This window comes from Gymnogyps californianus, chromosome 10 (genome assembly GCF_018139145.2).
Source record: "Gymnogyps californianus isolate 813 chromosome 10, ASM1813914v2, whole genome shotgun sequence".
NCBI lineage: Eukaryota > Metazoa > Chordata > Aves > Accipitriformes > Cathartidae > Gymnogyps > Gymnogyps californianus.
The window spans coordinates 10,786,459-10,801,878 of NC_059480.1; the positions used below are offsets into that span (position 1 = coordinate 10,786,459).

The 15,420-nt window shown below is 40.6% G+C and overlaps 1 protein-coding gene across 2 annotated transcripts in view; it reads left to right on the forward strand.

The window, feature by feature from the left end:
* Positions 1-3,900: 3,900 nt before the first annotated feature.
* The window catches only part of RHBDD1 (rhomboid domain containing 1), a 56,042-nt gene continuing 44,522 nt past the window's right edge, over positions 3,901-15,420 (forward strand). For both annotated transcript variants that reach the window (XM_050902777.1, XM_050902778.1), the window contains exons 1-2: positions 3,901-4,031; positions 12,233-12,750. In XM_050902777.1, coding sequence (XP_050758734.1) covers positions 12,318-12,750 — 433 coding nt within the window. In that variant the 5' untranslated portion in view covers positions 3,901-4,031; positions 12,233-12,317. The remainder of the gene's footprint in view (positions 4,032-12,232; positions 12,751-15,420) is intronic.

Sequence of the window (15,420 nt, forward strand, 5' to 3'; positions counted from 1 at the left end):
TTCTGCCTATAGTATTATTATGGTTAACAACTTTCAGACTGTTCTAGTAATGATTATTTAACATTCCTGTGGTCAAGCAAAATGAAGATAAATGTTTGCATATACATGTTTTAAAATCAGTTTTAGAAGACAGCAGGTAACTTTCTTGTTACTCCGTAACCAATAACTTTGTACATTATAGTTTGTTTTCACCAGTGATCTCAAATTATACTCTCATTGATTTTGATACCTTTTTTAGAAAGCCCTTTAGTTGCATAGAGGGACTGCCTGGTATCTTCTTGGCGTATTTCACACATTCATTTCCTTAACGCTGCCTTTCGGTCTACTCCCTTCTCTTCTGGTCACATACAACAGCTTAGGCTTTTGAGGATGAAAATGCTTTGGTTTAACTGAAGTCTCTCAATGCAATGTGGAAGTATCTGGATAAGCAGGAGGTGACTAGATGATCAAAGGCCCCTTTGGCTGTAAGTGTTATGAAACCTTTTTGATGTTAGTCTGTTTCTTCCGGCCCATGTTCAGGCCAATACACTCTTTTATTTTCCACCAGATGTTTCTTCTGTTCCTTCCGGCAGACTATATGAACAGATCAAGAACCTCCAGGATATATTCCTTTTTATCTCTATAAGCTGGAGAGAAAGCATCTACATTTTTCACTCCATTTGTCCATATTGTATTATAAAGTTATAGTGTTGGTGATGATGGCAGCTGAACTGGAGAAAGTACAACACCAGCTAAGGAAAAGTTAGTATGGGTGGGCTACACAGCAAAGACAAAGTTAATGTCAGATCAAAGACTCCAAAAGAGTAAGCCCTGAATTCATACAAAACATTTGCTATCAGATCGTATTTCTGTATGTATCTCTCAGAAGGGCTTGCCTCCACATTTTCCAAAGCATTTTGTTGTTTTCAGAACCAGTGGTTCTGAAATGGTAGCAGTGGTACAATAGCTGTATATAAACTAATAACATGTTTAAACCGATCCTTTAATCATCTGTATTTTGTTAATTTTCTGACAGACTCATAATATTCCATGTATCAAATTCTGGGTTACTGCTTCTCTCTTCTTCTACTATTTGTAAACACTGTCACGTACTGACAGTCTAGGAAAGTCACAGTTCCTTTACTACAACTATGCTTTGACATTCTTCTTACATTTGTAGGCTAGTCCTAACTAGTTCCCTAAAGATTAACATAAACAGTGTTTCAAATATGCTGCTATCAGATTCCCAGCATTAATTAAAAACATATCCTTCAGATATGGATTTAATTTGCATCCATGCATTCCATAGCAGGCTGTTCCTTCCCAATTATTTCATGTTGAAAAGCCTCAGTATCAATCTCAGAAAAATGAGTATTCTGAGACCAGCTCTACTGCTCCAAAAACCTGTTTAAACTTTGTGCTATTTAGCAAAGGAAAGATCTCAATGTCACTTTTACATTATGGGTCAGCATATGACTAAGCTGTATGTTTACACTGATAATAGCTGTATTATAAATATTTACATGGATTATATAGTTAGCAGTAAGGCGTAAGCAGTGCTAACCGTATGCGTCACTCCTGTGCTAAGTGTACATGGGTTATGAAAATGATGTTTTTGTTTATTTCTTCCCTATTTTCTTTCAAAGTATGAATTCTCTTTCTATTCAGGCCAGCCATAACTGGGAAACAGAACCTATACTGTTAATAGTCGCCTAAATGGAAAGGGATATTGTCTTACATGAACTCAACTAACCTTTTATGTGCCAGCCCTTCAGCTGAACTAAAGTGCTATTCTTAAGAACATCTTTCATGTTGAGGAAAGCTGGGTAATCGCACATATGGGACATGTATGAGCAAGGCTAAAGAAATAAATTTCATCAACTTTTGAATTTTTCCATAAAAAAAAGTTGTCGTTTGTGAACAGTATTTCTCATTTTATTCAATTTTATTCATAAGAAAAATGAACATTCAGACAAAAAGGTAAAAGAAATCCATGAGGTAACTGGTGGCGTGAGATTAAAGAAAGAGAGCAGCAGGTGTTTGGGTTTTTTTTTTTCTGACCAGCTATTTATGTAAGTATAAAATAATCCAGATCTGGGGTTTTTTAGCAAAATTTGTGTAGAACAAGAAAAAAAAAATTTTAAGAACTTAATGGGTATCAAATCCCACACTTGGGTAAAAAGTACAAGAACAGTGGTTTTTTTAATCTGTCTACATATGTGGCCCGTTAATTACAGCATCTGAACACCTCATTCATTTACTTAGCTTCCCATTGTTCCTGTGACTTCTATTATCCCTGCCTTATCAGTAAGGACCTGAAAAGACGGAATATTAATAAATGATTGCTCAGACTGACCCAGGAAGTGAACTAGGAATGAAATCCAGATCTTCTAGGTCCCAGAACAGAACCACAACCTCAGGACTTGTACATCCAGTAGTAAGATCTGGACCTGTATTCAGGCAATAAATACTTCATCTTTAAGAATTATGGACTGGAATTATGATTGCATGAAAATGGAGTACACTATTACAGAAAATGGTGCCAATTATAGAAAACCTGGTGTGTGATAGAAAATCTATCAGTCTAGGCATTTATAACTTCCACATCTTGTGATTTCTATGAATTATTATGATTAGCATTAATTGAGGTAATAGATCTAAATGTGCGAAAACGAAGATAACGTGTCTCAATGGTGGCACACACTGCATCTGCCCTCCTCTTTTGGCTTCTGTTCATTCTTGGAAGAGAAGACTATGCTGAAGTTGCTTGTTTTGGCAAAGTCTGCTCCTTTAACTTGATCTCCACCCTATTTCTAGGAATTCAGCCCCTTTCATGCCTGCCAGTCTGCTGAGCTGTGTGCTGTTTTTGGAAGGGCAGAATACAATTTTCTTGTAAATTCTATGACATACTTGTATGAACTGCCAAAATGTTCTATGAAACCTAAGTGCCACATAAATGACGGCAAAATAGGGCCATTTACATGTAGCTTTGGCTATGGATTTTGTATGATTCATTTCTAGTCACATATTTGCACCATCAGCTTGCCAACATTTCTATGATAACCTATTATTTTAGGCATTTATAATTTGCTCAATGTATTCCCTACTGAATATTAATAACAAAGCTCACAGTCTAGATATCTATCAAATTTGGGGAATAATACTTAACACCAGTGACTAGTACTCTACACAAGTGAAACTAATGTGTTCACCTGATCGCCTTTAATGCTTGAAAAAAATTAAAGCGGTTGAACTATTAAACTCACAGAACTAGTTGCTGTTTTGCATGTGCATTAAGACATTTTCAAAGGGAACCTAATTATACATTTTAATGGTAAGTAGTACCAGTAACCGATATTTTCACGGACGTTATTAGAATAAACACAATCCAAAGCCTTCTATCTGAGAAGCTGGGCACCTTTTATCACCTGGAGCCGGTATTTCACCCGAACGTACTCGCTGAGCAGTTCTGCTTAGAAGCCGGCGTGCTCCTCGCCCGCTCTTAAACGCCCCCTTATCTTCGCTAATTTGTATTTGCCTCAGCACCGCCCCCCCTGCCTGCAGCGCAGATAAAGCTAATAAGAAGCAGGCACCTACTCCTCGGTGATTGCCTCAGCTCCGGGGCAGAACTCTTATGAACGACGCGGCAGCCATGGCGGAGCAGGGTGCTGCACCACTAGCAACGGGCCTCGTCTCGGCCTGCCGCCCCCGGGCCGCGCTACTCCCCGCGCCCGGCTCCTCTGCGCCAATTCTAGCGGCCGCGCCAGCGCCCCCGCGCCCGCCTCACGGCGCTGCCGAGGGCACGGCCGCCGCCTTCCCGCCGCCCAACCTTCCCGCCTCTCCGACGGACAGCGCCCGCCGCCCAACCTTCCCGCCTCTCCGACAGACAGCGCCCGCGGCGGGGCCGGCCCCCTCCCGGCGCATGCGCGGCCGTGGCGAGCACCGAGGGCATGTCTGGGAACCGCCTCCCTCGCCGCTGAGTGGTGGCCGGGTCACGTGGTGCGGCGCGAGGGCCGGGGCTGCCGCTGCCGCCGCTGCGCGCGCCGGAGAACGTGAGTGCTGAGGAGGGGAGGGGGCGCGCGCCGCTGCCGGAGCGGTTGAGTGCCCTCGCCCGCCGCCGCGCGGGGACGGGGAGGCGGCAGCCAGCTCCGCGGCGCCCTGCCGCCTCCTCCCGCCTCCTCCCGGCGGGTGTGGCCCCCCTGCTCCCTCAGCCCGCCCTGGCCGGGCCGGCCGCGGCGGCCGGCAGGGCTCGGGCCGGCCGCGGCCGGCGGGCCGGCCGCGGCGGCCGGCAGGGCTCGGGCCGGGCGGCGGCGGCGGGCGGCCGCGGCGGCGGCAGGGCTCGGGCGGCCGCGGCGGCCGGCAGGGCTCGGGGGCCGCGGCGGCCGGCAGGGCTCGGGCCGGCGCGGCGGCCGGCAGGGCGGGGCGGGCGGCGGCGGGCTCGGGCGGCCGCGGCGGCTGGCGGGCGGCGTGAGGGCCGCGGCGCCCGCTCCTCCCCGGCGGAGGGCGGGAGCCGGCCGTGAGGCGAGGCGGGCGCGAGGGGCGCAGCCCGGGCCTGGGTGTAGTGTGCGGCGAGCCGCCGCCCGCCTGTGCCGGCGGCTGTCCGGTACGCTGAAACGAAAGTACTTCAGAGGCGTCTGGGCTGGGGAAGGCTTCCCCTGCAGCCGTTAGCTCTCTGGAGCTGGCTTCTGGTCAGTTGCCCTCCGCCGAGCTTAGCTCGTCCCCCCCGCTGGAAGCAGAGTGGCGGAGGGAAGTTTATGGCAATGAAGTGAGTTTCAGAAATCGCAAAATTACCTAATGTTTCACACTTTAACAACTCTTAGCATTTCATCCCCACCCCGGTTTCTGTCGGACTTGGCTCGTGCGAATGCTTTTGAGACGGTAGTAGGAAGCAGTGCCTGAAAGAGTAGAGTGTCGCGTGAAAAACGGTAGGGATGTGACAGTGCTGGTTCCCAAGGTCCAAACCCCAGATATGCCTGTCTTATCAGTAAACTGCAGCAAATTCATTTTAAATGCAGTGACGCCTTAATTATGCGCTCCTCCTTATAGTTAGGTGGCTTCAGCATTCTTTTTATTTAGTCCATTTTCCTACAGCAGTATTTTTTACAGATTATATAAATAATCAACTGATTTAAAAAAAAAAAAAAAAACAAAACAACCTGACCAGAACTATATCCCTTTCTTTCCTTGTTAAAAGGATAAAATGGTAAAAAAAAAACAAACCAAAAACCCAAACCTGAACATAACTTGCATCTGTATCAAAGGAGAAGCAGTGACAAATGTACCTTAGCTATATTTGGTAAACTTATGTTTGTGTAAATACTGAGTTTAAATAATTCAGGTGTTTATAAAATGTATTTAATGATACCTGAGTTGGTTTAATGTCCTGAGAGCTCCAGGAAGAACATCATTGCGCTGCGTTTTGTTAATTCAAAGAGATTTGAGGTCTTGACAAGAGTTAACACTAATACTAGGAAGTGTATATTTCTGAGTTGTTTGTATATTTAACCAATATTATTTAAAATGGATTTCATTAGAAAGTAAGCTTCCTGTCCTTCCTTTCTCCTATAAGCTGCAGACAAATTTTCCCTTGAAGCAACACAATCTAAGGAATGCTAAACTTGTAAGAGCCTTTGTGCTTCACACTTCTGAAGTGGAGGCAGGGAAGCATTGGTTGTTTCATTTTAATTATATTACAAAATTCTTGTGATAAATAAAGGAGGATGCTCTTCTGGTTTAATTACCCAGTTTTAGGACTATACAAGTGTAAGTATTGCAATCAAGTAAAAAAAAAAAACCTGAACCAGTGACCCTAATTAAAGTAGTTAAACATCTGTGGAGTTAAAACTCTAACTGTGGCCTAATCTGAAGTCCACTGTTGTTCTGATATTACTTTTATTTTTTTAAACTGTGACATCCCCTCACCTTCACCAGTACAGTGATATAACTATAAATATTTATGATTATTTTACTTCTCTAACTTGAATTACGTGTAGATGCATCCTAGCGTTTTGAGAGGTAGTTACTAATTACCGTCTGTTATGAGATGGGGGTAGTAAGAATATTTATCAAACCTTTCCATGTCCCTTTCCTTCCACAAAACTGGGAAGGGACTTAATATGTCCATTATCTCCCCTCAAAATGTATGATAAAGTAATTCTGATTAACTGACCACAGAGGTTCAGCAACACCTGATGCTTCAAAGAAATAAATTATCTGTTGATATATTCCTTTTTCTTTCTAGCTTGGTCAAAAATGCTCTGCTTGATTATATGCGACATATAAATTCAGAGGTAGAGAAAACTATCTTTGTGTTGCTTTTAGGTTTTCTAACCAAAAAAACAGTGGTAACACATTGCTGTTGTGGCTCCTATATAGATCCTGAACAGATTTTTTTTTTTCAATGAAGGAAAACTTAGAGAAACTGAAAGATCAGGAAGGAATGAGTTTAGTGGTAGATTAGTGTGCTGGTTTTGGCTGGGATAGAGTTAACTCTCTTCTTAGTAGCTGGTACAGTGCTGGGTTTTGGATTTAGAGTGAGAATAATGTTGATAACACGCTGATGTTTTAGTTGTTGCTAAGTAGCGTTTATCCTAAGTCAAGGACTTTTCAGTTTCCCATGCTCTGCCAGCAAGCAGGTGTGCAAGAAGCTGGGAGGGAGCAGAGCCGGGGCAGCTGACCCGAACTAGCCAAAGGGATATTCTATATCATGGAACATCATGCCCAGTATATAAACAGGGGGGAGTTGGCCAGGAGGCGCGGATCGTGGCTCTGGCATCAGTCAGCAGGTGGTGAGCAATTGCATTGTGCATCACTGTTTGTTGGGGTTTTTTTCCCTTTGCCCCCCTTTTTTTTTTTTGTTATATTCCTTTTCATTACTATTATTACTAACAATAATAATAATGAAATATAATATTATATTTTACTTTAGTTATTAAACTGTTCTTATTTCAACCCATGAGTTCTACCTTCTTTCCCGATTCTCCTCGCCATCCCACTGGGAGTGGGGGGGGAGGTGAGGGAGCAGCTGCGTGGTGCTTGGCTGCTGACTGGGGTTAAACCATGACAGTTAGTCACATAATGAATATATTTTCAATAATTTCCTGGATCACAATATAAAGAAGTTTTCAGTAACTGTTGTTCTGATTTTTCATGAACTGAAGAGGTTTTGAAGACTTTGTTTCATCAAATAATATTTCTCATATTGCTACTACAGGATTTTTTTGGCATTTTTTTTAACTTCTATCATTTATTTTTCTTCTTGCAACCTGGGATCACTGGTTTTGTTCAGATTCTGGCTGCTGTATGATGCCGAATGTGTAAATTGCTTGCAATACGTCGTATCAGCTTGAGGGTCAAGCTGGTGTCTGAAATGCATAATGTAATTTCCAGAATAAGTCTTCCAGTCCATGCTTAGTCAACTTTGTTGGCTCTGAAGGAAGTTCTGACAGAGCAAATGTGCGGCTGATTTTAGCTGTATATGGTGGTGGAGTAGCTCCTTGGAACCAAAGGACTGTTTGGACAATCAGACTGACCTCTGCTAGAATTAAAACTTTCAAGTTTATATCTCCCTGAGAGTGGCCTAAGAAAGCTTGTTGGTTCTACATGCTGTGCCCTTGTGTGGCATAAGGAAGTGTCGCTTGCTATGACTTCAGTGTCATTGTAGCCTATCGAATAATTTGAAGACTTTGAATTAAAGTGGATGCCATGTAGGAAATGAAGGCAGATAGATAAAATATAGTTACCTTAAGCACATTTTAGAGATAATGTTAGTAGTCTCAAATGATGACAGAGAATATAACTGGTCTTTATAATGATAAGCCTTAAAGAAAAGTCCAGTGGATGCTCGTTCTGATGTTTAGATTTGTATATTGATTCTAATTAAGTTTAAATATATGATAAATATATAAAGTAAATCGATTTCTCTTTTGTGAATGAAAACATGAGTCCAAAATTGGCAGGGCTTCCAGTGATATTGCAAGTTAATGATTATAATGAAACAATTTGAATAACTCTATTTTAACTGAAGGATCGACAGGTTGCAGCCTTTAAGTATTTTTCTTTTTAGATTAAATAGCAGTAGTCAAACTAATGAGGCAATTAAAAGCCTAAATGCTTAGTGTCTCAGATGTTCATACTTAAGATGTGAGGCAGAGTATGAGATTTGACCTAGTCCCTTCTGTTCTTTCATCTGAAAGCTGTCTCATTTGTTTTGGGATAAGGTGTCCAAAAGTATTCTTGGCATGTATTGTTTAACATGTATATATTTTATTGTGAATAGTAATTGTCGCACCCTTCAGAACACAATTTTCAGTTTTAAGTTGAAGTTGTTAGCTTAAAAGCTTATTTTATTAAGGACTTTTAGTAGTACTTAGGAGGATTAAAGAACTAGAAAACATTTTCAGTTTTCATGCTGAAGCAGACATAAGAGGCAGAGGAACTTCCTTATTCTCACAGAAAACTTTGAAGGACATTTAAAGTAAAATGTGGCATATTAAAAAAAAGACTTTGTGACATAGCCTTTTATGCAGTCATTTTACGTTGATATTTAACTTTGTATTGTTTCCTTTCAGCAAGGTAGTTACTGACTTAAATTATTTTAAAACATTTGTATTATAGATGTATGACTTCTCATACCAAATTCTGAAATGTTGTGTGTTTTCAGTTTAAAGTTCAGTGTTCCTTTGTGAATGAAAGCACATTATGCCCTTTAAAGGCACATGTGATTAATCCAGAAGTCATTCTTTATACAGTAATTACTTCTGTAATTATGTCAGAACTGTGTCTTTTGTTATGAACTATGTAATTGACTATACATTTCAAAGCTTATTGTAACTGACAGCTTGTGGTTGACCTTCTCCTTGTGTACATATTAAATATAAACAGGATGATTCATTGTGTGCCAAATTTTTGAGTTTTTTCTTGCATTGTTTTTTTTTTTCTGTTATGCCTTTCTCCCCCCTCCCAAGTCTGAGGGCAATAGTAAAAGTATTTAGCAGTTTGCTTCTACTTCCTTTGTAGGACTCTTCTTTTGCCCTAAAAACTCTGTTTCTGTTTCAGTCTGTACTTGGATAAGTCTTTGTACCCTGAGACTGTATCTTCATAGACAAGTAGTGTGGACCTGTTGAGACTTATCTGTAGTGTGAAATGGTTTATGCTCAGGATCTGATATTCACCCTTTACATGTTTCAAGTGTTTTTTACATTGGTCTAGCTCTAATCTGGACATGTAGGCTGAATGCCCAATTTTTTCTGAAGTGCAGTGGGTTCTTTCCTGGAACACATCGCCTGGTTTAGTTTCATCTGAACAGAGACTAGTTCATGCACACTCAGGCTACTCCACAATGTGAACCACAGTGAAGTCAGTGGGGGCAATGGAGAAATTAACTTCAAAATCATATTCCTGATTGGAACTGAAAGATTAACCCTGTGATTTTTTTCTGTCAGTGAAGAATTATACAATGCTAAAGTGCCTCTGTTACAAATCATTTGTGCAAAGCAACGAGAAGAACAAAGCAATTCTAGGGAGAAGGTTGGTGACAGATGTGAAGATCAGGATGTGCCGTACAGATAACGGCAAAATCTGTGGCAAAATCTGTAGATCACGGCTGCATTCACCCTAGGTGGGAATGAGATGTTATACGTCTCCGTCTATTCATAAAAATCTAGGCTTACGTCACAGTGTGGGGTTTTTGTGTTTTGGTTTTTTTTTTTAAGGAGAAGGGCAATGGGCTGGATTTTGCGTCACATAAACATAAATCAAAATTTCAGGGTAGTTCTGTCCGTTCTTGGGGGAACAAGGGTACAGGGAGATTCTTTTCCTCTAACTTCAAATTACAGCTATAGGAGAAGACAGTATAACATTTCATTTTAACTGGTATTTAGTAAAATATTTACTTTATTACATGATTTTTCAGTAATATGAAGTCATTATATTTAATGGTTGCCAAGTGAGCAAGGGGGGTTGTCACAGTAAAAATAAAAGTTTAAATGCTTTGCACTTGGTTAGTACAAAACAAACAAACAAATTCCGAGAATGTTTAGTTCAGACATTTATCTTGAGTAGGTGACAAAAATGCAGACACGTGGCAGGCTAGATGCAAGACAAATGTCTATTTCAAGTCTGTTCTGGAAATTTGTACATTTTGAAGTGGTGGCATGTTTTCAAAAAAGAAAAAGGAATAAGTGCTTCATTGTTTCAAGCCTCATTAGAATTTTAATAAACAGAGTAGAGGCTGAGGAAGAATGTTCAAACAGTTGAAAGCTCTATATATTTTAAGTGAGTTGCATTCCAGAAGGCTCTCAAATAACTACTGTTTTCTTTCTTATATCTTTTTCCTTTATAATCAAACACATAATGTGTCTTGGCTGACATTTTTGATTGCTCCCAATAATGGGAATGATTTATAATACATAGCACTACTGTAATCATGGTGTAAACCATTCCCAGTCATGTTACGTGATTATTGTACACATATGTGCTGTATGAGGGTTTCTTTTCCTAGGTGCATGTGTGTTAAAAATATTTAAATTGGAAATTAAAGGTATCAAACGAGGGGGTGGAAACTTTGAAAAGTAAGACTGTAGTATTTGGCAATTTGAACAACGTGGTATGGCAAGATTTTGGGGTTTCCACATAACTTGCGTTTAAATGATGTTGACTTTTAAATTCTAACAGTTTTTATGTCAACTGTTTTGTGGTGGAAAAAATGTAGCCGTGTCAGTGGTATGAGAAAAGTCAGAGGTTTGGGCAGATGCATGTAAGAACAGTTTGGGGATGTTGATATACCTGGTATCAGAGCATGTAGTGTGGAAAAAGAGAATGACAATGATTAAACTTTTGATTATCTAAGTACTTTTTTGGTAATGTTGACATTTAAAGTCAAAGGCTGACAATGTTAATTATCATCTGCAACAATCAATTTACACTTTAGGAGGTCTTAGCTCATTTGAACTTTGTAGGGACTACAGCTGTGGTCTCTGTAGTTAAATTGTGAGAATTAGAAACTGCAACAGTTTTATTGTAACTGTTTTATAGTATAATGGAAAAGGAGGTGAATGGGATGTTGAGATGAGAATTTTGTATATATCTAGATACTTCAGGAAGTTTCATTTGAAACCTGATGGCAAAGTTTTGAAGAGTAAGTGTATTTTGCTGGCTCTGCATAGTTGATACTTATGTGTCAGATAATGTATTGCGTATCTTCAAGAGTTCAGCAAAGAACTGGCATCCTAGAGGTGGAGAAGAGTGGCCATGCTATTGTTGTGCCACCTTGGAGAGTTTTGAGAACTAACTATAGTACTGGCCAAGCTGAGGTAGCCCTCACAAGCTCCTTGAAATTCAGTGTCTCTTCCTGTCTTCCACAGGTGGTTCCACTCTAGAAACTCCACATCACCTTGTGCTGTATTCTCCAATGCAGCTTCCTCCCTCCTCTCTTCACAGGCTTGCACAGTTTAGCTCGATGCCCTTTCTCAGTTTCTGTCATAGTAACCCTATTTCTAGGTAGATCTAGACCTTTTACAGCCCTTTTTAATCCTCCATTTTATCTGGCATAAATAGGGCAGAGATTAATATTTTGCTATAACTGTCTCGAAATTTTATGTGCTGTTCTTGTATAGGATTTCATCCTACAGTTTTTTTTTTCTCCATCGCATGCTTTTGAACTGCACTTTGAATTCTAGTCACTAGGAAAACAATAACAATTTTCAAAGCTTACGTTTCGGAGTACTTAGCTGTGTGTCTGTGACTTTTTGAAATTGTAACATTTAATTTTCATTCTTAGCTTGTATTGAATATTTGTAGAAGTTGGAAAAATGGTCATGGAAAAAAATTATATATGTAGCAAAGATAGGAAGCCTGAAAACCAAGACTCTAGAGAAGAGTTTTTAACTGATCTTCTTCCTGAAATTTTAATAATTCTGAGTGAATCAGGATATTAATGAGAACATGTCTAGAACACCCAGGAATTTTATAGATTAAGTAAAGCCTGTCCAGGGACATGAAAGAGAGGTTGCAGACACCTTTTTCTCACAATGCTTGTCTGGATTATCTGTATAAATCCCTTTTATTTGTGTCTTATACCAGTTTAAAAAGTGTGATTTTTTTTTTTCTCATTTGAATTTTTGTTCTGACTTAAAAAAGAGGTCTCAGCTAATTAGCTTGATGAATTTGCTGTGTTTAAAAAAACAAAAAGCAGTGACGAGCTTGAAAACACCCCTGTATATGTATAATAATGCAGTTATCTTTTTTCTTTCAGAATTTCCAAAACTTGTATGGTTTTGAATTTGAAAAAAGACTAGAAATTGGAATAATCTTCGCATTTCTTTGAATAAGAAGTAATAATGCAACGAAGGCAGGGAAGAGTCAATGCTGGACTGCTTTTGCTGCTTTATCAAATTTCTCAAGTTGGGCTCCAGAACATTCCTTCTGTTACCTTTGGGGTACTTGCACTGAATATTTTTCTCTTTCTGAATCCTGTGAGGCCACTGCCTGAGGTGTGTATCAGTGTAAATGAAGGCTTCTACAGAAAGAACTGGCAACGTTTACTGCTTTCTCCTGTCCACCATGCAGATGACTGGCATTTATATTATAACATGATTTCCATGCTTTGGAAGGGGATGATGCTGGAAAAAAAGCTTAAGAGCATATGGTTTGCATACATAATTGCAGTATTTTCAGTGCTGATTGGAGTTGTTTATATGGTGCTGGAATTCATGCTTGTGAAAATTCTGGATGATCCTTCGTATGAAATGAATTGTGCTGTAGGTTTTTCAGGTAAGGCACATAGTCCAATTTACATATGTAAAATTAGTATTTATAGATACTATATAACAATATTTGTTGAATGTGGAAAATGGATAGGTGTACATCCATATGCATGTATGTGGTTATGTCAGTAAAGTTATCCTTTTTTTTAATTTAAAGCATGTACTCTGGGTGTGAACATTATGTGGTTCAGTTCATGTTCTTGTGACCAGTAGTGTCTTTACCTGAGAACATGAAAAATACGATCATCCTAGTAGAATTATGTTTTCTATTTCATGTCACTGACTGTTTGAAGTATGAAGATTTTCGTTTTCTCATGTCAATAATGCTCGTTAGGTGGGTTCTAGAAAAGTGTATCACTTTAAAATTTTCATCTTCAAATTACAAATTATTCATGCCTGTCTTTAGAGAGACTCCCCTAGATTTGCTTCTGCTAGAAACATCTAAGAACCTGATTTTGGTCATCTTCCAGTAATGGTCTTGTCTTCTCATTTAGGAGATCAAAGTTTCAAGTCCATGAACTCCTTCTCTTTAAAAAAAATCTGCAGTCGGGTGGAGAAGTAGCACTGCTCTTCTAGATACGTAGGGTTTTTCCTTACTGTCATTGGAACCTAGCATTAGAAGGGAAGCCCTCCTTTTCAACCTCTGAGAAAGATGCTTCAACACCTCTGAGGGTTCCTTGTGGTATTTGAATTGATACTAGTTGGAACATCCTGATAGCCGCTCATTTGGAGCTTCAAATATTCTCTGGTCACCCACCCTTTGGTAATGAGACGTGCCCAGTTCTAATATTGGCCTTTATGGTGCACTCAGGGCCCCTACAGCCACCCTTTTCCGCTGAGGGGTTTGAGCGTCTGTGCTTAAGAACAGCTCTGATATGGGGTAGCTGTGATCCACCTCAGACTAGTGGGAAAAGAGGTGTGAGAGATGGCTGAGAGAAGCCTCACTGGGGGCCTTTTACCCCGTTGCTCAGCAGCTGCTTTTTAAGCTCAAGCCCTCTGTGTCGTCCCTGTCTGAGCTACATTGCATCTGTGCCTGGCCGTGTGCTCCTCTGACCTGGGCCCTGACTTGACTTCCTGACTTTCTTTGGCCCTGCTTTGTCAGGGGGATGTGCCTGGTGATCTGGGCTCCCGGCCAACCCCACTTACCATCACCAGCCTGCCCTGCACACTTTGCCCAAGAACTATGGGACTGGGCCCCTACTGGGGAGGTTGCCGCCTGCCTGCCTCGCTGTTCTCTTTGGATGTCCTTCCTTTGCGGAGCATCTCACTCTTGCTGTTCCCTAACAGTGCCTGCAGAACCCTACTGAATATTATTTGTGGTAAAATGACTGAAATATGTGCACTCAGTCCAGTCTCAGCTGGACTTTCTGGGGTTAGCTCTTATATGGTACGCCAACTATTGCTGGGTGATTTGTGGGGGAAGTGTGCTCTGTAATGCTATTCTCTATGAACAACTGGGAGGTGCTGCCATCAAGCTGCTTTTTCAGCCTCTTTTCTTGTGTCACCCTAGACAGTAGGATGAGAAGTTGAGACAGAGAAGTTGTGAAGAAGCGTCCGTTTTGGGTATTCACTTACATAATGCACCATCCATGTGAAGTTTTTCCTATATGTTCCTATCAGTCCATGCCTTAAAACAGCTTAGTGTCAACCCAGTTCTTACTACGAATGAGAAAGGTGAATATTTCAAGAATTTATGATGAAACTTCTTTATACTTATATAACTGGGAATATAATACTACCATTTAATTGGGTAGTGTTGAGATTTCACTGTAAGGTTTTTTCACCAGATTAGTCTCCAACTTATCACTTAGCCAGATAGCAACTTGTATGTCCCTTTCCTCAAACCAACAGAAGGGAAGTTAGTGATATAATTATCCAGGTGATGCAGATTTATGGCTTCCCATGCTTTACAGCAAAAGGGATCAAGTTACTGAAGAGCAGTGGTGCTGGCAGGCAGGGCAAGCGTTGGTGATGGGCCAGATGGGGTCCCCTTTTCATTCCTTTGAAGAGACTCGTGTCAGCCATACTACAATATCAGCTGGAGCATATATTTTGGATGTTTTAGTGAACTAAAAAGAGAGTGGGACTAAGCCTCTAATCTACTAAGCCATTTGTGCAGAGGACAAAAAGTCAAGCTTTTGTCCTAACTGGGTTTTAATTTACGTGTTCTGCAAGATAGTTCAGATCTAGCATCGAGTAGTATTCAGAGCTTGGAAATGTGGGACTGCAGCCTACGTGCATTTGGCCATTATTTAGGCAGCGGATTAAAGTAGCTCTGACAGAGTTAGTATCCATAGTTGATCTTTCTAAACCTTCAACATTCTCAACGACCTTCAGCATAGGTAATTTCTCTTCAGTTGGGGCAAGTGGCATGTATATGGAACAGCTGTTGCAGAAAATATGAATATTTTCTTGATAACTATTTCTTTAAGAGCCAATCTGCATGCATATTTATGACCTATTCACTTCAACAGGTTTTAAGAGTTTTAGGATGCCTGGATATTTTTATTTTATTTTAAATGGATGAAACAGACCTGCCCCTTGTCCCCCTGCATGGAACCTGACAAGACACCAGGTCAGGCAGTTTCAATGGACACTTCAGCCTTAAGACAAAAAAAAAAAATGGAAGCTGTACAGACAGGGTTCTGGTGAGCCAAGGGTGAATTGGATGGAGATA